Source organism: Carassius auratus, chromosome 14 (genome assembly GCF_003368295.1).
Source record: "Carassius auratus strain Wakin chromosome 14, ASM336829v1, whole genome shotgun sequence".
NCBI classification, from domain to species: Eukaryota; Metazoa; Chordata; class Actinopteri; order Cypriniformes; family Cyprinidae; genus Carassius; species Carassius auratus.
Genome location: NC_039256.1, coordinates 29,319,673 through 29,340,571, shown reverse-complemented (window position 1 = coordinate 29,340,571; position 20,899 = coordinate 29,319,673). Strand labels below are relative to the sequence as shown.

General features: G+C 37.1%; 3 protein-coding genes across 6 annotated transcripts; 1 reads left to right on the top strand and 2 right to left on the bottom strand.

Annotated features, from left to right (window-relative positions):
- Positions 1–510: 510 nt before the first annotated feature.
- LOC113114253 (phospholipase D3-like) lies at positions 511–7,133 on the bottom strand. 2 transcript variants are annotated; one of them, XM_026281122.1, is made up of 11 exons: positions 6,414–7,133; positions 5,044–5,934; positions 3,949–4,136; positions 3,680–3,863; positions 3,451–3,565; positions 3,197–3,324; positions 2,728–2,931; positions 2,220–2,359; positions 1,523–1,688; positions 1,326–1,425; positions 511–1,111 (listed from the first exon to the last, which is right to left on the bottom strand). In XM_026281122.1, exons 1-11 carry the CDS (start codon positions 6,414–6,416, stop codon positions 906–908), a joined length of 2,325 nt encoding a protein of 774 aa, XP_026136907.1. In that variant the 5' UTR covers positions 6,417–7,133; the 3' UTR covers positions 511–905. The 2 variants fall into 2 exon arrangements, with proteins under 2 accessions (XP_026136907.1, XP_026136908.1); XM_026281123.1 differs by having other exon boundaries at positions 3,949–4,133.
- LOC113114256 (integral membrane protein GPR137-like) lies at positions 5,661–10,469 on the top strand. Of its 3 annotated transcripts, none has more exons than XM_026281127.1 (8): positions 5,661–5,797; positions 7,851–8,453; positions 8,549–8,598; positions 8,682–8,922; positions 9,307–9,450; positions 9,536–9,664; positions 9,782–9,888; positions 9,976–10,469. In XM_026281127.1, the coding sequence occupies exons 2-8, from the start codon at positions 8,109–8,111 to the stop codon at positions 10,067–10,069; spliced, it is 1,110 nt and encodes a 369-aa protein (XP_026136912.1). In that variant the 5' UTR covers positions 5,661–5,797; positions 7,851–8,108; the 3' UTR covers positions 10,070–10,469. The 3 variants fall into 3 exon arrangements, with proteins under 3 accessions (XP_026136912.1, XP_026136913.1, XP_026136915.1); XM_026281128.1 differs by lacking the exon at positions 5,661–5,797 and adding an exon at positions 7,303–7,435; XM_026281130.1 differs by lacking the exon at positions 5,661–5,797 and adding an exon at positions 7,346–7,430.
- A 606-nt stretch (positions 10,470–11,075) lies between these two features.
- LOC113114254 (E3 ubiquitin-protein ligase synoviolin-like) lies at positions 11,076–20,622 on the bottom strand. Its single transcript, XM_026281124.1, has 16 exons — positions 20,424–20,622; positions 19,542–19,679; positions 19,356–19,448; positions 19,124–19,276; positions 18,519–18,567; positions 18,222–18,325; positions 17,942–18,068; positions 17,757–17,856; positions 17,617–17,682; positions 13,883–13,999; positions 13,641–13,792; positions 13,401–13,556; positions 13,174–13,314; positions 12,218–12,401; positions 12,013–12,125; positions 11,076–11,749 (listed from the first exon to the last, which is right to left on the bottom strand). Exons 2-16 carry the CDS (start codon positions 19,671–19,673, stop codon positions 11,583–11,585), a joined length of 1,854 nt encoding a protein of 617 aa, XP_026136909.1. The 5' UTR covers positions 19,674–19,679; positions 20,424–20,622; the 3' UTR covers positions 11,076–11,582.
- Between the last annotated feature and the right edge of the window lie 277 nt (positions 20,623–20,899).

Here is a 20,899-nt window from a genome sequence, read left to right as displayed (position 1 = left end):
ATATATATATATATAAATATATAGTTTACTTTTCATGTTTTAAACTGTTTATCGCACTTTTTACTATATATATATATATATATATATATATATATATATATATAAACAGTTTAAAACATGAAAAGTAAACTATATATATATATATACATATATATATATATATAAAAACTATATATATATATATATATAGTGTGTTTAACCACGTTTAATACATATATACTAAAACTATATATATATATATATATATATATATATATATATATTAAAAAAAATATTGTTTTAGCATATATGTATTAAACGTGGTTAAACACACACACACACATATGTATGTGTGTGTATATATATATATATATATATATATAGTTTACTTTTCATGGTTTAAACTGTTTATTGCACCGTTTACCAAATATATATATATATGGTAAAAGATGCAGTAAACAGTTTAATCCATGAAAAGTAAACAAAAAATAAATAAATCTAGATGAATATTAAAACATCAGCGCACAAGCATTTTCTTACTGAAAAGGCAGTTTAATTTGAGAACAAACATTACAGTCATTAAAGCCAAGACACCTATTATAATGATACTTCATTTACATGCATGTTCAACCAGTTCAACATCAGAGATCAGTGCTTGCTCAAGGACCTTGTCCTTATTCTGGCAAATGTCACATAATGCAAATATACAATAAATGCACTTGAAAAATAAAAAGAAGAAGAATTAGTATATGCCATTTTTATAACAAACATTAAAAATGCACAGCATCCTTTTAGCAAATACATCCATCATAAATAAATTATCAGTAGGCAGGAATGCCCCAGGGTTTTGAGTTTTTGGCATCTGATGTTTTTATTTTTTTAATCATTGTGTGCATAGCAACACGACAAATAAAGAGCGTGGTTTATTATGTAAGATTTTTTCCGCTGCAGTGCTCCGCGTGAACATCAGTGAGGGTTTGAGCGTATTCTGAATGCCAATCCCTCTGGAAAACGTCCTTCATCTTGCTCTGAATGGTTTGCTGGCCCTGCCCTACTTCAGAACCAGTCTGATTCACGACAAGCCCAACCCCGGCCGTCTGGGTGAAGTAATTCTCAGACCAGTTGGAAGTTCCTGTAAATCACAATGTAACAATCAGTCAGTCATAGCAGGATTACGAAACTGACATTCGCTCTTTTGAAATTCAATTGTAAATGTAAACATCGACTGTTTCTGTTGGCAGGGTTTTTACTATGCAGCGCCAAACCTGCCGTCAGGTTGCTGGAATATGGAGAAGCATGCAAGTGAGATCATGCTGTGAAATGTCGAGAGGAAACAGTGAACGTACCAATGTAAACAACTCGATCAGTCACCATGTACTTGGCATGGTTAACACGTGCAAACGGGATCCTCTGCTGCTCTTGTGTCGAGGGCACCTCAAAAACTTTCTGTGAAATTAAATGTTTTAAACATTAAATCACAACCAGTGAAGGCTGGATGAAAAACAATACACTTAGAAGATGTAAAGAGCTTACAAAAACGTACAGCATGAATTTTGCAGCTCAGAGGGGGCTTGTTGAGGACCGATAAAGACTGGAGGAAAACAAACATGGCACCAGGAGAATGACTCCAACAACTGACCAGCAGCTTCACTTCGACACCTCTCGTGCAAGCTGCCTCCCGGAGGGCCGAGTCGATGACAGGCCAAAACCTAAAGACAAGTCAATCAAATTCATCGAAAACATCACAATGATCTTCCAAATGCAAATGTACTGAATTTTCAAAATTACCCCCTCTTTGTTTTTTTGTATTGCTAAAATATATATATTTCGGGTTTTTTTAAATGCCTATATAGTTTTATTCTTGTTTTTTCCATTTTAGTTTTAGTTATCTTAGTACATCAAAACATAGTAAACCACTGAAAACATATATACACATGAACAATAATATTTCACATGCTGTTTAAACTTGTTAAATAAATTAAGGTTTTATTGTTGTATTTTCTATTTTTAGTTTAATTTCAGTTAATTTTTTTTGTCACTTTGTGACAACACACAGTTGTGTTTTGTCCATTTTTAAAATCTCTATATAATTTAATACATTTTTGATTTAGTTTTAGTTATTTTAGTACATCAAGTAACTAAAATAAAGTACAAAAGTAAAAGTTTTTTAAGCTTTTAGTTTTAGTTAATTATAATAACCCTATAATAACCCTGACTCGATATTAAATGGTAAAGATTACCGAATGGGCTCCGTGAACTGGGACATGGGAAGGTAATCCATCACAGACACATAGATGAAGCGCTCAGCATCAGCGATTACTGACAGGATGCTTGAGAGATCGTCAGAACGGCCATGTGCTGATAACAGAGGAGGAGAACTCTACAAGAACAAGTCAAAAACCCTCATGTTATATTTAGAACACATTTCTGCACACGCTAAAAACAGCATGCATCACATTTAGAAATGAATGAAAATGAACAAGATGTTATAGGCCTTATATATTGACCATGCAATGTTTTTCTATAGTGAAAAAGGTGGTAAAAGACAAAAAACCACATTTATCTACACAATACATTAAATGAAAAACACACACATGGAATAAATGAAAATGAGCCAGAGAATAAGTGGAAATGTGAACAATTTGAATAAAATGATTACAAAACATGCAATGAAAACATATTATGAATGTGGTTAACAAAAATCAGACCAAACAAATGAAGTCAACTTGTGAGAGAAACATAACTCACAGACAAATAGACACGTGCAGGGACACCGTTGAATTTAACAGCTAATGGGTACTTAGAACTGGAGAGGGCGGAGAAACGGCCCGGCCAGAAAGGAGGAAGAGATCCATTCTTCTGAGCTCCGACGTCCCAGTACACATCAAATATCCGTGAGGCGTCCTGTGCCAGACAGCTGCAGTCTTCCACAGAAACACCAACCTCTTTCACCTATTAGAAAAAATTATATAACTGTATATGCATGTATATTTTCAAAAATTTATTACTTGGGTTAATAGCCATTTTGACAATGCAGTCTAATAAATTGCACTGGATAATTAATAAAATAAATAAATATATAAAAAATAAAAATAATAATAAAAATCACATTTACACGTCAAAGGCATGCATGCGCATTGACCATGCATATTTGCATGTCAACCGACAAGATTTGTCCAGTCAGATAATGACACAATGTTGCTTGAATTAGACGTACCTGGGTAAGGGAACGCCAATCCATGTTTGCACTCCCTAAATACATGTGTTTCTTATCCACAACCCATAGTTTGGTGTGCAAAATGCCTCCAGTGATGCTCTGCAAGTCAACTCCCCTGACCTCAGCCCCTGAGAGAAAGCACAAAGCAAGAAAACTAAAGGAAAAAAAGCTGCATAACATCCATTCCAAACCCTTCACCATTCTCAGTGTATGCATTTTCACGCGCTGCGTGTGCAGTAGGCATGCTGTTGTACCTGTTGCTTCCAGTTCGTCTGTGTCTGCAATGTATGGCTGAGGGGCGTTAACAGCGATCTTCAACTTCACTCCTTTTGGTTCCAGCTGCTTAAGCCGATTAAACACTTTTTTGCCCTATAAAAAAAGATTTAAATTGAATGCCTCATATAATCAAAATTAATATTATCCTGCAGGTAACAAATGTTCTAGAGCCTTCAGAGTTGGTAGAATGTCCACAATACAATGTACCAGCACAGAAGAGGGCTCCGTAAGGCCTAAATCTGAATCTTGGAGGGTGAAATAGAAAGCACCAATGTGGACAGAGCGGTTTGCTTTGTTTAGTAGATTCATCCAAGTGTCTGAAATGCTCGGCAGGTGTGGCGAGCCGGAAGGGAAGATGAGGCCCTCAGGGACACTTTCAACAAGAGTAAGCCTGATAAGGAGAGTTTAGAAACACATTAACATCTCAAACTTGCCATTTATATATTTAAAAATATGAAAAGGAGCTGTTTCCTCACCTACAGTCAGATATGCATGTCTCTTGAGGCATCCAGAAACTTTCCAACCAGTGCAGCTCTAGTTGTGTCATCAGGTGTGACACAGATTTAGGGACTCCATACTGCCAGACATGTGATGCAAATCCACCCAAAAGGAGAAGAATGGTGGGCAAGAGACAGAAAAGGGAAAAGCTCCTTCCTTTTGTCTGCTAAAACAATAGAAAATCAGTGATAATAAATTGAAGACTTTCTTTATACTCATGCAAACATCTTTCCAGCAACATATACTGCATGTATATGTCTGTTAGCAATGAAATGACTGTCTTGTGGCTGTTTAATTTCACATATCCTCTTCTGTTGTGGATTTGATGGCGAAACAAATACTTGTCAAAGCAACTAGTTTAAACACTTTGCATAAGTATGCAAATCAAAGAGGACAAATCAGAGCAGAGAAAAACATTCTGGACTGTATATATAACTTTTACTGCAGTATTTTACTTTCTTACTTATTTGTTTTGACCAATAAAATTATCTCAATGACTGTGATGAATGTTTTTCTTCTGAAAAATGTATTAAAATTGTGAAAGTTTACGGCTAAATAAAGAAAAAAACCTTAGGTATGATGGGGTAAATAATTTACTTAATTTAAAAGGGAAAACAAGATTATTTTTCTTATTCCATTTTTTTTTGTGTTAAGCAAAAATAAATAAATAAAGATAAAGTAACATTTATTTTGATACATTTTGTCGGAAAACAAGACTTATCTCATAATTTTGTTTCTCAATTAAATGTATCTATTATATTTATAAGAAATCAAGATAAATTATGAGAAAAATTATTATTATTTTTTTTTTTGCAGTGTGATTTCTTTTATTTTTTTATGTAAATACAAGAGATTAAAAAAAAAATCATTTTTATTTTCCACCAGGAGAAAATTGTATGTCTGTTCACTTAAAACAATAATAACACATCTCTCCTCGACAAAACAGTGCTTGATGAAGTTTACTTTTGTGTGCTAAAATCCCTAACCCTTAGTACCAACAATAATAGTACTCTTGCTTTAGCAAACGCCATTAATTTTGTACGTTGCATGTTACGAAATATGGTTCACCTCACCTTGGAGGGTGTACACCTTTTCGTCTCGGCATGTTTTGTCTGAGTAGTATTGGCAGTTTTGCATCCTTGCTGTGTTTCTTTAAAGCATTTTTTACTATCTGAAGGTTTCGGGATCTTAGTAGTTTCATCTTGACCACTAAGTATGGATCCATCATCCTTATCTGGAACACATTCCTCACATTTCTCATCATTCCCCGTGACACGATTTTCTTCTGTCCAGTGTGATTGGGCTGCACTTCCATTATCACAATCATCTCTTAAAGTATCTTCACAAGCTTGATCAGATGCCTCACGCTGATCAACAGAAGAGCATGAGCTCAGATCCTCTACGATGGCATCCTGCGCCGACATCTGCTCATCTTCTGAGATGGTTTCTCTGCTTGGCTCTACAACGACATCAGAGGCTTCATTGACATTCCTGAGCGGGGGTCGCTTTAGAGACATATCAACTTGATCAGAGTCTTTGGTAATCTCAGGCGTTTGATCAAGAGATTGATTTACTTTCGGAGCTGAAACAGAGGAGGCGTGACCCGAGATATCACCTTGAGAGAGAACATCAGCGAGGCTTGTGTGTAAACGAGCCGATGGGACGGGCAGTGCTGTTTCTATCCCTCCAGATCCTGACATTTTCACTCTTCCAGCCTCTGTAGAGCCAACTCTCTCTTTCTGGCCCTGCTGGGTAGATCCATCCGTCTTCGGTGATGACTCTGCAGTCTGGACAGTGAGTCGCTTGCGGCCCACAGAGCTTTGAAAGGTAGGGATGCGGGTCAACGGTGGTCTACCTGCTTTACGGTGCTTCTCTCCATCCTCCTTCCTCCCGAATGCTGCTTTTTTGTTCTCTTCCTCATCTATCAAATGTTCTGCTGACCTGAAATGTACATCCTCTGGTTCCTATAGCATTAGTTGAATGCAAAAACATTATATAATGGGTGTATATACACATATGTAATGTATATGTAATTTATGCATAATATTTACACTTTGGTACAGAATGTATTTAGTGTACAAAATCTGAAGGTAGTATATATATATATATATATATATATATATATATATATATATATATATAGGTGTATGTGTAAATGTAATTTGTTGTTTGTATATACACTATATTTTGGAACAAATACATGTATGTTATTATCATTTGTATTGTATTTAAAGGGCAAGGACTGTAGATAGATAGATAGATAGATAGATAGATAGATAGATAGATAGATAGTAAATAAGTAGTAATTACTGAAAAAAACGTTTGCCTAACAAACTGTACAACAAACTGCGATGCTTAAACGCTAAAGAAAACTGTTTGTATCCTTTTTTTAACACTTAGTCAGCGAGTTTGAGACATAAGTTAGCAAGCAGGCTATACTCACCATGACCACAGCGGAGACCTACTCTCGATTTATCCGTGACGAGTAACTATTTTTAACATAAAAATGTGTAAATACGCTGTCTGACGAACTGTACGAGGAGAGACGGTTGTTGTCGGTCCTGTTTTGGGCAGCTGCAGGTGAAGACGATAAGGTTTGTAAGAGCAATGCTGTCTGTGTCCGCGACGTGGCTGCAGAACTACAGCGGTATAATAAAGAAAGAGAGAGAGAGAGGAGAGAGAGAGAGAGAGAGAGAGAGAGAGAGAGAGAGAGAGAGAGAGAGAGAGACTCGCCTACTAACACGCTATGAGTTAGTCAATGGTTACCTTACAAACCACTTGTGACTCACAGCCTGTCAATATGTACACGCTGCTAAAAAATATAACACGAAACATAACAAAGTTATTAAACGATGAGCTTATCTGATACAGTGGATTGCATTTGTGATCTATAAAGTTGTTAATTGAACCAGATTTTTGATTCTCCGTCAGTTCGTGTAATGAAGTAACGTTTATATGATGATGACAGATAGAAATGACAGTTGACGCGACGGTTATGGATGGTGTAAAATTGAAATAACCGCCGTTTCCTGTTCTTCTCAGTACAGCGCGGTAAAGCAATGGGCGTTTTTTCATGATAGGCAAGACTGCAAACCACGCCCGGTGCGTTGTAAACCACGCCCAGGTTTCCGACAAACCACGCCCACAAAGCCCGCACACTAAATAAAGCCATCGATTTTCTAGATGGCGGGACTCTCTCTGTTCCTCTTTGTACTTATTTTAAAACATTGTTATTTTAAAAATTCTTTTGCACGTGTAAAATTTTAAGAAGGAAGCGTGTGGGGGCGTGATCTCACAGGAAGAGGAAGACGCCTTTTTTACGTTTTTTTGCTTTACCAGTATTCACCGCTAGATGTCGCCAACAGCGATTAGTTCGTTTGAAAACGCAGCGCATTGACTTTAGTGATGAAGGAAAGGATTTATCGGATTTGTTACGTCGATTACACGGTCTTGGTGATTGGTAAGGTAACGCTGGATTTAATTTAGTAGCATTTTTTAAAAATGTGTGTCGCATATTTATACCAAAGCCTTGGTAAACATAAACTTAATCTAGTAAGGTTAGCCATTCAGATAGCTAACGTACTTTATATCAGTCTCTAAAGTGAGTTTAATACAAATGTTTGACTGTACGATTTAGTTAAACAGTTAAAAAATATTATAGTTTGTGCGGTACAATCTATCCGGTAGATGTAACGTTATATCAGGTCTAACGAATAAACATAGTCTAGCTGTCAAAACTGCTTTCAGACAAAACATGCGTTTGTTTTCGATTAGGGAGATTGTGTTATTGATATCATTGTGAATGTTTTGAGATGTTTTTGTGTAAAGCTTGGCTGTGTTTTCTTCAGCTCCATTTAATACTTTCATTTTTCTCTCACAGGTGCTCGTCACAGAAGCGGCGAATTCTGATAAGTGTTTGATCCTGGCCTCGTCATAAGAGACTGTAGATAGAACACTAAACCAATGATAATCCACGCTTGCCTGAACATATTTGTTTGTCCTTTTTCTTAATATTATTAATCTTGGCTTTTTGCACCAGTTTTGTTTTATTTTATTTTAAAACTTTGGTCTATGCATTGTTTTTTATAATTTTGATATTATTATTATTTTTATTTTTTTTTGTACATCTATCATCATAATGCACATTCCAGTTCCACCTTCCCCTATGAAACCAGCCGTGGCCCCTTCAGTAGAGCTGGGGGTCACGGTTCTTTACACTTGTCTTTATGGGAGTCTGTTTTTAATCGTATATGTTCAGCTTTGGCTGCTGTTACTCTACCGGCACAAGCGCTGGAGTTACCAAAGTATTTTTCTTTTTCTTTGCCTGTTCTGGGCAGCGCTTCGCACAACGCTCTTCTCCTTTTATTTTCGTAATGCCCTTGCGGCCAACCTCCTGCCCGCTCCAGTCTACTGGCTTTTTTACTGCTTCCCAGTGTGCTTACAATTCTTCACCCTGAGCCTCTTCAACATTTACTTCACTCAGGTAAGACGACTCCTAAAGAAAGATTCATAAGAGCATGTTTTCATGTAGTTGAGAAATCAATCCCCTCCCTTAATAACAATGTTTCATTTTGACAGGAGCTGCTCAAAGTTCGAAGCCTGTTCAGAGTTGAGCCCAGGAAAGGACTGTGAGTGGATTGCAATATTAGCATCTTAATGATTGTGTGTTTTAAAAGCCATAATGTGTTTGTGTGTCAACTTTGATTTCTAGACGGGCAGCTCGGTGGGTGTATGCCAGCATGAGCGTCATCTTCCTGTGTGTCAATATAGTTTGCGCAAGCCTCGGACAGCATGGCTCTTCCGGTGGAGCTGGAGACAATACTTGGAGGCTGGTTCTGGTTCGAGTGCTGGTTAATGACCTGCTGTTCATTCTGGAAGCCGTGTGTCTGGCCACGTCTCTGCTCCTCTTAACTCGATCCTCGCACCCTACCACTCCTTATCTACGTAGTAAGGTACATACTTGGCATGTGCTTAAATAAGTAGTATCCAATCCTCTAAAGCTCTGCAGTGGATGGGTGTGAACAGAGAGTCCAAACAGCTGATAAAAACCTCACAATAATCCATAGTATTCCAGTCCACCAGTTATCATCTTGTAAAGTGAAAAGCTGTGTCTTTCTGAGTTTATAAACCATATTTTTCACTTCCTTCAGTGAAAAAGTCCATCTCCTGTTGTCCTTTCTCATCAAAATCCACCAACATACTTATTTAGAACTAATGACTAACTGATTCAGACAAAAAGAGTTTCTCACCAGGACACTGGGAATATTATGGGATTCGAATTCTACCAAATACCAAAAAGATTATTTGCAGCTATTTATTTCATCTTCTGCTTGCAGGGGCTTTGTCGGACTGCGGTGCTGGGGGCAGGTGTCATCTTGCTCTTCTCTAGCAGGGCATGCTACAATCTTGCTGTGCTGTTTTTGTTTCAGAATCATAAAGTCGAGGCCTTTGACTTTGACTGGTACAACATCTCTGATCAGGTGGGCAGTTGCACTTCATTGGTTGCTGATGAAAAGGTTGTTCCTGTCGTCAGTCGGTTTGTGATGCTCGCTGTTGTTTTCGAAGGCTGACCTTCAGAGTGAGCTCGGAGACAGAGGTTATATTATCTTCGGAGCGGTTCTCTTCATTTGGGAGCTGCTTCCTACCAGCCTGCTCATTCTCATCTTCAGGGTTCGCCAGCCTCCTCAAGAAAAGGTTTGCTGATTGTGCATTTTTCCATGGCTGTTACATGTGATTTTAGTTTGTTAACACACTACCGTTTAAAATATTTGGGTGTATTTTTTTTGGAGCTGTTTGCTTTGTTTATTTCAGAACTGCAGCCCAGCGATGTTCAACACACGAGGCTCACGCTCATATTTCTTTGACGACCCTCGTGGAAATGATGACGACACGGGTTCTCTCTGGAGTCACAGTAGCAGGTGTCAGGCTTTATGACAGCTCAGATATTTAACATTAAAACCACTTGTGGGATCAGTTATGATATAACCAATCCTCTGCACCAACAGCTGGTTTGGATCCAGTGAGACGACTCCACTCCTCTTCAACCGGACTCCGCAGAGCAACCAGCACCACTCTCTCTACTCCACTCCACAGACCTGACCGCTATGCAAAGCTGTAGAGATCCTCTCTGACATTCTCAGGCAATAGCACAGCATTACCTCTTCCTGAGGAGCTCAATAGGTTCATTTGCACTATTCTTCAACAGAAGCATCTGTACTTCTGAAGTTGCACCTTGACTTTTTAAAGCAGACCACAATAGACTAGATGCTTGTGATAAAAAAAGGGACCAGCTGATGATTTTTTTCTATAAGGAGGAGTTATTACCACATTTGTCTTTTCTTCATTTATAAGAGTATCCTTGAAATGTATTAACAGATGTTATTTGTGTGTGGGATGATGACCTTCCATTGTAAATGGTGCATAAGAAAGCAATAATTTTGGATCTAACCGTGTGCTGAAATTTGACTATGTATTTTAATAAAAAACTAATTTAAACAGTTTAGTTTGTAATTTGGCATTTATATATATGTTGCACATTCAGAGTTTGTCTCATTAGGGTTTCAGAAAAAAAAAGTAAAATAAAAAGCTAATCCAATATATATATATAGTTTTTTTTTTTTAGGTTAATGTTTATTAGAAGTACATTTATTTTTTTACTTTACAGTTTAGGGTAGGTATGATTAAATCTTTTAAAATAAGTCTCTTATTCTCATCAAGGATGCATATATATATATATATATACAATATTGTGAAATATTTCTGCAATTTAGAATAATTTTCTATTTCTAATTTATTCCTGTGATCAAAGTTGAATTTTACGCACCATTACTCTTCAGTGTCACATGATCCTTTAGAAATCAGTCTAATATGCTGATTTACTACTCAAGAAACATTATCAAAGTATCAGTTTCCACAATAATAATAATAATTATTATTTTGTGGAAACTGAAACATTGTTTATTCAGGATTCAAAAGAAAAGCATTTATATGAAATAAGAAATCTTTTGTAAAATGTCTTACTAAATAAATGTGTGTGTGTGTATATATATATTTAAAAAAGCATACTGACCCTAAAGTGTATAGTTGATAAACTATCAAGACAATGTCTGTTTTGAACAATTTATTGTGCAGTATGTACAGATCCTCCTATTAAAATACTTTATACATTATGTACAGTAGGTTAATGTAGATATTTGGTTCATGGATATCTTTCAGCCACAACCAAAGTTGATATAGGAAAAGAATCTATGATGTAGAGCTAGAAATAATGAAAATGCACAAAGAATGGGAAAACATCAAATTTTAAGGGCACACAAGAATTCAACAGACGTGTTCCTCTGAAAGACAGAAATAACATTCAGAGGAAAGTCTCAGCAATACTCGAGTCAGACGTCACAGCAGACTGTCACGCATGGTTTCCCATGGCATCTTCTGTACACGTGAATAATCCTCCACACAGCGGGAAGTGCTTGATGTGCCTCATTTAAATGAAAATCTAAGAACTCTTGAAGCTTCCTCAGATAATCTGACATCAACATGCCAAGTGCCCAAGAGTCCATAAAAAGCATTTCTACTGACAGAAGTCGATTCAGGATTTAAATGCATCACATCATCAGTGGTCAGGAGTATTAGTGGTCTCCAGTTTACGCAGACGACGTCGTCTCAACTCAGCAGCATTTGGCTCACCCTCATCCTCTTCATCTTCCTCCTTCCTGTCTTTATCCACTCCTGTGGTTGAGTCTGGTAGAGAAAAGCCTGTAGCTCCATTGACGGATCCATCTATGGAGCAAGAAAATACGAAGACTCAATGATATTAACATGATTAATATATATATCTTTTTATTTTGAAAGATAATGAATCATGGTTTCTATAGAAATATTAAGCAGCACAACTATTTTCAACATTTATTATAATAAGATTCTTATCCAGCAAACTGCATACAAGAATGACTTCTGAACAATCATGTGACACTAAAGTCACAAACACGCATGCACACATATTAGGCGAGTCATTCGAGAAGTTGTGGCATCAATCTACTCACCGCTCGGAGCCTCGTTCTCCTGACTGGGAGTTTCCGTGTTACCCGTGGAGGAAGAGGACTCTGCATTCACTGATGCACTCGTCTCACCAGGATTGTTATCTGATCTTGGAGGACTAAACAGAAAGTGAAAAAGAAAGAAAATATGGGGATTTCAGAAGTGGGAACTGGATGTGCCACTTTTTAATCACACTTCATGTTTGCATACCTTAACGTAGCCACCGTGCTGAGGTAGTGGTGAATGTTGAGCATGGCGGCATCCAGCAGTGTGTGGATGTTGTGAAGGCACTGCAACCTGGCTTCCAAACCTCGCCTGCCCTCCTGCTCCAGTTCCCTGAGCTCGGCCTCGGACATGGTGGACAGAGTCGATGGAGGCGGCGGCATCGATGACACTAATAAAACACGGGTCCCAGATTACTCCAATATATCATTTTTCAATGATGTATGATATTTAGTGCTGTCAAACGATTCATGGCGATTAATCTCATACAAAAGAAAAGTTTTTGTTTGCATAATGTATATGTGTGCTCTTTGTATGTTTATATAAATACTCACACATACTTTGAAAATATTTACATCTACATTTATATTCATATAACTTATAAAAATATTTAATATATAACATTTTTCTTAAATATATCCATGCATGTGTGTGTATTTATATATACACATAACAAATATACAAAGCATAAATACATATACTATGCAAACCCATTTTTTTATTTTGGATGCGATTTATCGCATTATAATTTTAATAATTAATAATTTTTGCATTTAGCAGACGCTTTTATCCAAAGCGACTTACAGTGCATTCAGGCTAACATTTTTTTTTTCCCCAACAATAACAATTGTTGCATAGAATTATTAATTAATTTAATTAATTAACTAAATGGAATATAATAACACTTCTAGTTAAAACAAAGTTTTAAAACAAGCACTATTTTCAGATTCAACAGAAATACCAGAAGACATTTCTTAGCAAATGTGAATAATCGTGTTGGACAGTGATGGGACTTTAGATCGTGATCTTTACAGGTATTAAAAAAATCAAGTATTATAAAATGAAACCTATATTTCCAATAGCCTATTTTTGTGTGTTATTAATTTGTCTAGCTTTAATTTCTGACATTATTATAATGCTGCGATCTGACTGCTGTAACGTACTAAAGGGTGGAGGAGGAGGCATCGGCAGCCACGGAGCTGATGGGAAAGGTGGAGGCATGGAGAAGGGGAATCCAGGCATTGCTCCAGGAGCAGCAGAGGCGCTGTCTGCATTCGGCTGGGTCGAGCTGCTGGCTCCTGATTCTACATCACACAACGTGAAATTTACGATCTGATTCATGAGTATTCTAGCTGTTCACAGTGAGGCAGAACAGATAAGAGCTGCTGACCTGCTCCCTGTGCCTGTGTTGCAGCGGCGCTGGTCTGTGGTGCGTCAGTAGCTGCCTGTGCACCTGGAGCAGCAGGAGGAGGAGGAGGCGCGCCTGGGAAGGGACCCCAAAAGGGAAACAGACCCGGAGGAAACTGAGGCATCATACCTGGAGCGACTGCACAGAAAAGAAAGCATGGTTTACGTTGCACAAACAGCCAAATATCAGCAGCTTTGATCGGCCTGGTCTTGGTGTTTTTACCATTGACAGGTGGAGGTACAGGGGCATTAGCAGGAGCGGCTGGGGCAGGTGCTTGTGCAGGAGCTGGAGTCTGGTTCGGCTGGGATGCTCGGAGGACATCCATACGACACGTCGGACACGTCTGCTGTCTCTGGAACCATGAGCGAAGGCAACTACAACGAGAAAAACAAACTATTCAGAATATGTATGTTGACACTAAAACCAAAGAGACCGATTTTTTTCCATAAACAGAGGGAGTGAACCTTGAGTGAAAGATGTGGTTGCACGGCAGTTTCTTGGCTCCAGTCACCATCTCTTCTCTGCAAATGATGCACACATTATCAGTGGCTTGCAAGTCTTCAGGGGTGGCATCTGGATAGCTGGAACAAAGCATGGCAGACAGTGATAAAGAGTTTAAAATATTACTAAAACATATACTTAACATATTAAAAACATGAAATATACAATAGAAACTGATAAAAACGTTGAAAGAATTAAACTGTAAAAAATAAATACAAATAAATAAATAAAAAAACTTTAATGAAATTCTACTTAAAAAAATAATTTTAAAATTGAAAAAGAAAAGACTACCAATAATAATCATCGCCCAATATTAAGAATAAAAAAATTACACAATAAAATAAACAAATACAATTTTGGTAACATTATTTTAAGGTTTCCTTGTTACACATTACATGTACTTGCTATTACAGTAACAATTAAAGCTGCAAGCAGCGATGAACGGGCCCTCGCACCCGGGCTCACAGCAATCGTGTGGCTTTAGTAAAAAGGTGAACGTTGAGAAATATGCATTTAATGTCCTAAATATAAGTTGAATATATCAAAGTATATCCCATATATGTGCCAATCTTCCTGTTGCCAGCAGGTGGCGCTATCATTATAATGGAATATTGGCCTTCAGATGTGTTCAGGCCAGGACTTTTATCAAACATGTGAAGTTTGGGGAAGATTGAACATTTTATGCTTGAGTTACAACAACTTCTCTTGCTGTGGCAAGACATCAAATTTTGTCATGGCGCCATGGAAACACCCTTTAACAAAAACTCAAGATCTCCAAAAGTTAACATTGCACAGGCCTTTAGATTAGACTGACCACAAAATATATGTTAATCTCAAAAAAATTATAGGAGTAGTTTGTCGCAGCCTAAAACATGTCACTTCCTGTTGCCAGCAGGTGGCGCTATTACTATAACTGAATATGGGCATGTTGATCTGTTAAGGGCAGAAGTCTTAACTAACATGTGAAGTTTGGCGCAGATTGGACATTGTATGTCTGAGTTACAGCAACTTCCTTTTCATCGCAATATATCAAAATTTGTCAGGCCGCCATGGACACGTCCTTTAACGAAACCTCAAGATCTTCGCAATTTAACAATGCAAAGGCCTTTAGATTACACTGACCAAGTTTGGTGAAGATCTGAATAAATCTCTAGGAGGAGTTAGTTAAAGTACAACCCCTGAAAATGGCAAAAACAACACCAATTTTGCAGAGAAAATTCTAAATAACTGACTTCCTGTTGGGATTCGGATTTCGTACCAAGAGACTTTTTTGTAGGTATTGGTGTGTTACATGTGTGTACTGATTTTTGTACATGTACGTGAAACATAGCTCGATGCACACTCCGTTGAAAGTGCATATGCACTCCGTTGAAAGTGTATAGGTGGCGCTATCGAGCCATTTTGCCACACCCAATGGAATATTTGCCTTCATATATGTTCAGGCCAGGACCCTTATCACACACGTGAAGCTTGGGGAAGATCGGACATTTTATGCCTGAGTTATAACATCTTTTATTCCCATGGCGAGACATCGAACTTCGTCACGGCGCCATGGACACGCCTTTTAACAAAAACTCAAGATCTTCACAACTAAACATCACACAGGTCTTTAGATTAGACTGATCACAAAAAAGACATTGATGTCATAAAATTTCTAGAAATAGTCTGTCACAGTGTAAAATATGTCACTTCCTGTTGCCAACAGGTGGCGCTATGACTATAACTGAATGTGGGCATGTAGATCTGTTCAGGTCAAGAGTCTTATCCAACATGTGAAGTTTGGGGCAGATTGGACATTGTATGTCTGAGTTACAGCAACTTCCTTTTTCATGGCGACACTTTGAAATTTGTCAGGCCGCCATGGACACGCCCTTTAACGAAACCTCAAGATCTTCGCAATTTAACATCGCAAAGTGCTTAAGATTACACTGACCAAGTTTGTTGTTGATCTGAATAAATCTCTAGGAGGAGTTCGTTAAAGTACAACCCTTGAAAATGGCAAAAACAACGCCAATTTTGCAGAGAAAATTCTAAATAACCGACTTCCTGTTGGGATTCGGATTTCGTGCCAAGAGACTTTTTTGTAGGTATTGCTGTGTTACATGTGTATACCGATTTTTTTACATGTACGTGAAACATAGCTCGAGGCGCACTCTGTTGAAAGTGTATAGGTGGCGCTATCGAGCCATTTTGCCACACCCGGTGGAATATTGGCCTTCAGATGTGTTCAGGCCAGGACTCTTATCACACATGTGAAGTTTGGGGAAGATCGGACATCTTATGCCTGAGTTATAACATCTTTTATTCGCATGGCGAGACATCGAACTTCGTCGCGGCGGCATGAACAAGCCTTTTAACGAAAACTCAAGATCTTCACAACTGAACATCGCACAGGCCTTTAGATTAGACTGACCACAAAAAAGACATTGATGTCATAAAATTTCTAGGAGTAGTTCGTCGCAGCTTAAAATATGTCACTTCCTGTTGCCAATAGGTGGCGCTATGACTATAACTGAATATGGGCATGTCAATCTGTTCAGGTTCGGAGTCTCATCAAACATGTGAAGTTTGGGGCAGATTGGTCATTGTATGTGTGAGTTATAGCAACTTCATTTTTCATGGCGAATTATCGAAATTCGCCAGGCCGCCACAGACACGCCCTTCAACGAAAAGTCAGGATCTTCGCAATTTAACATCGCAAAGGCCTTTAGATTAGGCATACCAAATTTGGTGTTGATTTGAAGAACTCTCTAGGAGGAGTTCGTTAAAATACAACACATGGAAATGACCAAAATTACACAAAATATGCTCATAATATTAAAAATAACCGACTTCCTGTTGGGTTTAGAATTTCGCTCCAAGAGTCTTTTTTGTAGGTATTGGTGTGTTACATATGTGTGCCAATTTTCGTGCATGTACGTGAAACATAGCTGGAAGGCTGTTGATTTTCTTGGTATAGGTGGCGCTGTCGAGCCATTTTGCCACACCCTCTTCTGAATCCTATATCAGACGAAAATTTTCACCAGGTTTGACGCGTGTGCAAAGTTTCATGACTTTTTGAGCATGTTAAAGCCCTCAAAAATGCGATTCATTCGGGAGAAGAAGAAGAAGAAGAAGAAGAAGAATAATAATAATAAAAAACAAAGCAGATACAAGAGGGTCCTCGCACCTCGGTGCTCGGGCCCTAATTATGCATAATTACATGCAAGTGAAATATCTTTAAGCCAAACCCTAATCATATAGTAAGTACATATAGTTAATTATTATCACTCAGTGCTTAAATATAATTACATTGTAATAAGGACACCTTAAAAAAAAAAAAAAAAAACTGTAACCACTATTTGTTCTAAACAAATATAAACTGAAAAAAATAAATAAAAATAAAGAAATGAATACAAAAAAAATTACACTGCATTGTTAAAAAAAATAATAAATAAAATAATAATAATAATAATAATAATAATAATAATTCAAACTATAACACTTGGGCATTAAAAGATATTGCTGATTATTTCAGAGATGGAGTATATATTTTTTTTTTTAACTGTAAAAGCGAATTATTAAATACAAAAAAAAAATATTACACTAAAAAACGAATTACTAATTTAAAAAAAATAGTAATCATTAAATTGCACTATATTCATAAAAAAAAAAAATACGTAAAAGATATTTGAAACGACTTCAAAGAGATACTCACAGAGTATTCATATTACGAATGGCTCGTCGAGACATGATGGCGTCTGTCACTGCCTTCTTGAATTGCCTGGAAAGACAAACATATTGCATAAGACAAACTGTTCTATTTGTTGACACAACACCTGATGGTTTATCACTCACCTCAATGCGAGATACATGGGTCGAATGGCAAACAGAGGGAAGGTGTGCACTTTGATCATTATGGTCATGAACGCCATATACAGAAGCACCTTGATGAAACCTGAAGGATAAATGTATCATCAGTCAATCTGTGAATAGGCAATATGGAAACACAACCATCCAAGCTCTGGCTCTATAGGATGTACCTGTAAAGAGCTCTGTGTAGAGCATGTAGACGGCCTTATTGTCCCACGGATTCTCACTCTGCAGATCAACTGTATGTAAGGTGTACTTGATGAAGGTGGTGAGGACCACAGTCATCAGAATTGCATACTGAAAGACAGAATTGCATACTCAACTGCTAACATGACAGATGACATACTGCACTTCTTATGGGATATGCAATAATGTTAAGGACCTTTCATTAATGAAATGTATTTTGCAGGATCTCACTCAAATTAAAAAAAAATAAAAAATGCTGCTCACCTCAAATCCAAAAACCAGCTGCACTGAAGCTCCTCTTGTTATAATGCTGTGACACGCATGATTGACAAACAGAAAGTCCAACACTGCCAGCAACACCATCAGAGCTGCAGCAGAGAGACAAGAACATTAGTGATGCAATAACCACAACCATGAGTGCAGTCTGAAGTCAAATGGCATTCAATTCAAGATACAGGTGCAGCTCAAAAATTTGCATGTCCAAAAAATGAGTTAGCAAAGTAGTTTCATATGTAAAAGGGAAGTAAGAGAGCCTGCAGAACACAGGCTGAAATTACTCACAGAGAACTCTAAAGTGGAAGACCCATGAGATATTTGGACTCCTTTCCATCTAAAAATAAAATAAACAATGAAAACCTTTAAAAAAATAAATAAAGTTAAATTTTTAACAGATTAGACGTAACCTCTCAATGCTCACAAATAAAAATAAAATATGAAAATATATTTTACAAATTAATTAATTTTCTAATGAAATAGATATAAAATGTCATCTCACTCTCCCTCTAATATATATATATATATAATAAAATAATAAATTAGCTGTGTTAAATTAACTGAGAGTTTATGTAGCATAATAGCACTTGTATATAATTGCTATTTTGTTGATTTCGATTGCTTCCATTGTCCTCATTTGAAAGTCGCTTTGGATAAAAGTGTCTGCTAAATTAATAAATTTAATATATATATATATATATATATATATATATATAAAATTTAAATACAGATACAAACTGTAATAAATACTATTTTCTCCAAATGAGATGCAACCTCTCAATTATCTAATAATAAAATATGAAACATTGTATTCAAAAACAATAGATTAAATATTTATGATTAAAAAGAAATCTATAAAATCTTTTTTTTTCACAATCTCAGTGTTCACTCACAAAGTCCACCCTGTCTTCAGCCAGCCAGTGGAAGCACTTGAGGAAAAGCAGCAAAGTGAACAGGGCCACAAAGCGTGGAGAGAAATCATCCCTGAATACTGTAAATGCCAAACAGGTCTCGGTCACCGCATACCAGGAGCGTTCAATCAGATGCTGAAAACATAAACAATATACAAATGAGAGACAAAACAAATTCTGTCTTTCCACACACATTGCAAATGTAGTCACCAACCTCCATTTCAGCAGCTCTCAGTTGCCCAAAAAAAACTTTCCGCATTAATTTCCCCAAAAGGAAAACCAAAACGAAAGCCTGAATGTATAAAACCTGCCAGAGAAATAGTAGACAAGTAAAAATCACAAAGTTTACAGTGCCTTCCCATAAAGGTCTGACATTTAATAAACTGATGTAATAACTTACTGCCATGCTAGGGCTGCTTTTAGTGAGGTACACCACAGTGGGGTAGAACTGGTGCTTGAGGAAGTATGCATGAGCCACCACTGCACCAGTCAGCACCAAACTGGTGGCTGTCACCAGAGCGGCTCGCACCATCTTCAACTACAGAAGAGAGAGAGAACAAACATAAAACAGAGTTACATGACACTACAAACATACATCAATGTTTACTTCGGCGTGTTGCTCTGCAACCACTGTGTCGGAACCACAACTGTTCCTAAGGAACCACATTGTTTTAGTTTTTTTATTGATATCATTAGACTTTATTGGCTCTGTTTTATTATGTTAAAGCTTACTACGCATATGGAATAACCGTTTTATAAAAGCAATAAGCCCTGTGAAGCTGTTGTTTACAGTGAATTTATCACAGCTAAGAGGGAATCAATGATGGAGGCAAAAAGATTTCATGACACCCAAATATAATGCTGACAGGACAGTATTATAACACCATTAATATGCTGGGGGGAAAAAATAATGCTGTTTATTTACATGTTTGGGAAAGACATTTCCAGTAAACTGAAGTGAAAGTAATGACCAAGATTACACTATGCATATGCATTTAATACCTAGACCTATCATACACATTACTGAGAGCTAAATAAAGTTTGTTTTACACTGTATTATCTATACATTTTGTCTGTTAAATGGTTGGCTACAGATAACGTTACAGTTTGAAAGCAGCACCAGAAGGATACGAAAGACAGTATGACAGCTGTAATTAATCTAACGTTTCCATACAGAAAGTAAACACTAATTAAATCCGTCACAGCATGTTTTAATAACCCAGCATATGTTGATGAAGTATGAAGTCGGGAGTGGACTGATATGACACGAAGTGTGTCTCACCTTCAGTCGCAGGAATCCGCTGTTTCTGCTTTAGAGAGATGCCTGTGTTGAGTTCTGCTTCTAATAACTGTGTCTATTCTTCCATCTAAACCAATCGTGTCGCTTCTAATCTCTCGTAGTCGAAGCCGCTCGACGGTTACGTGTTTATTTTTCGCTTGCTCTCGAGAAAGGCCACCTCACTTCCGGTGAGTGTTGATTTAGTGAAGCTGAACCGTCAGAGTTTCGCTTTCAAAATAAAAGCTTTAGAAACGTCCTTCAATCAAAGACAAATACATCAATCCGACCAGACAAGTTTGTTCGTTTCCAAGAATAGGTCCTTTCGTTTTCAAAGAAATATTTTTTTTCATTAGTTTTTAAATATATACAGCTTTACATTGAGAGAATCAAACCAAATAAATAAATAAAGGTAAATGTATTATAGGTAAATATGTAGGTTAATAAATACATTATAAATATATAATTTCAATTATACAAAT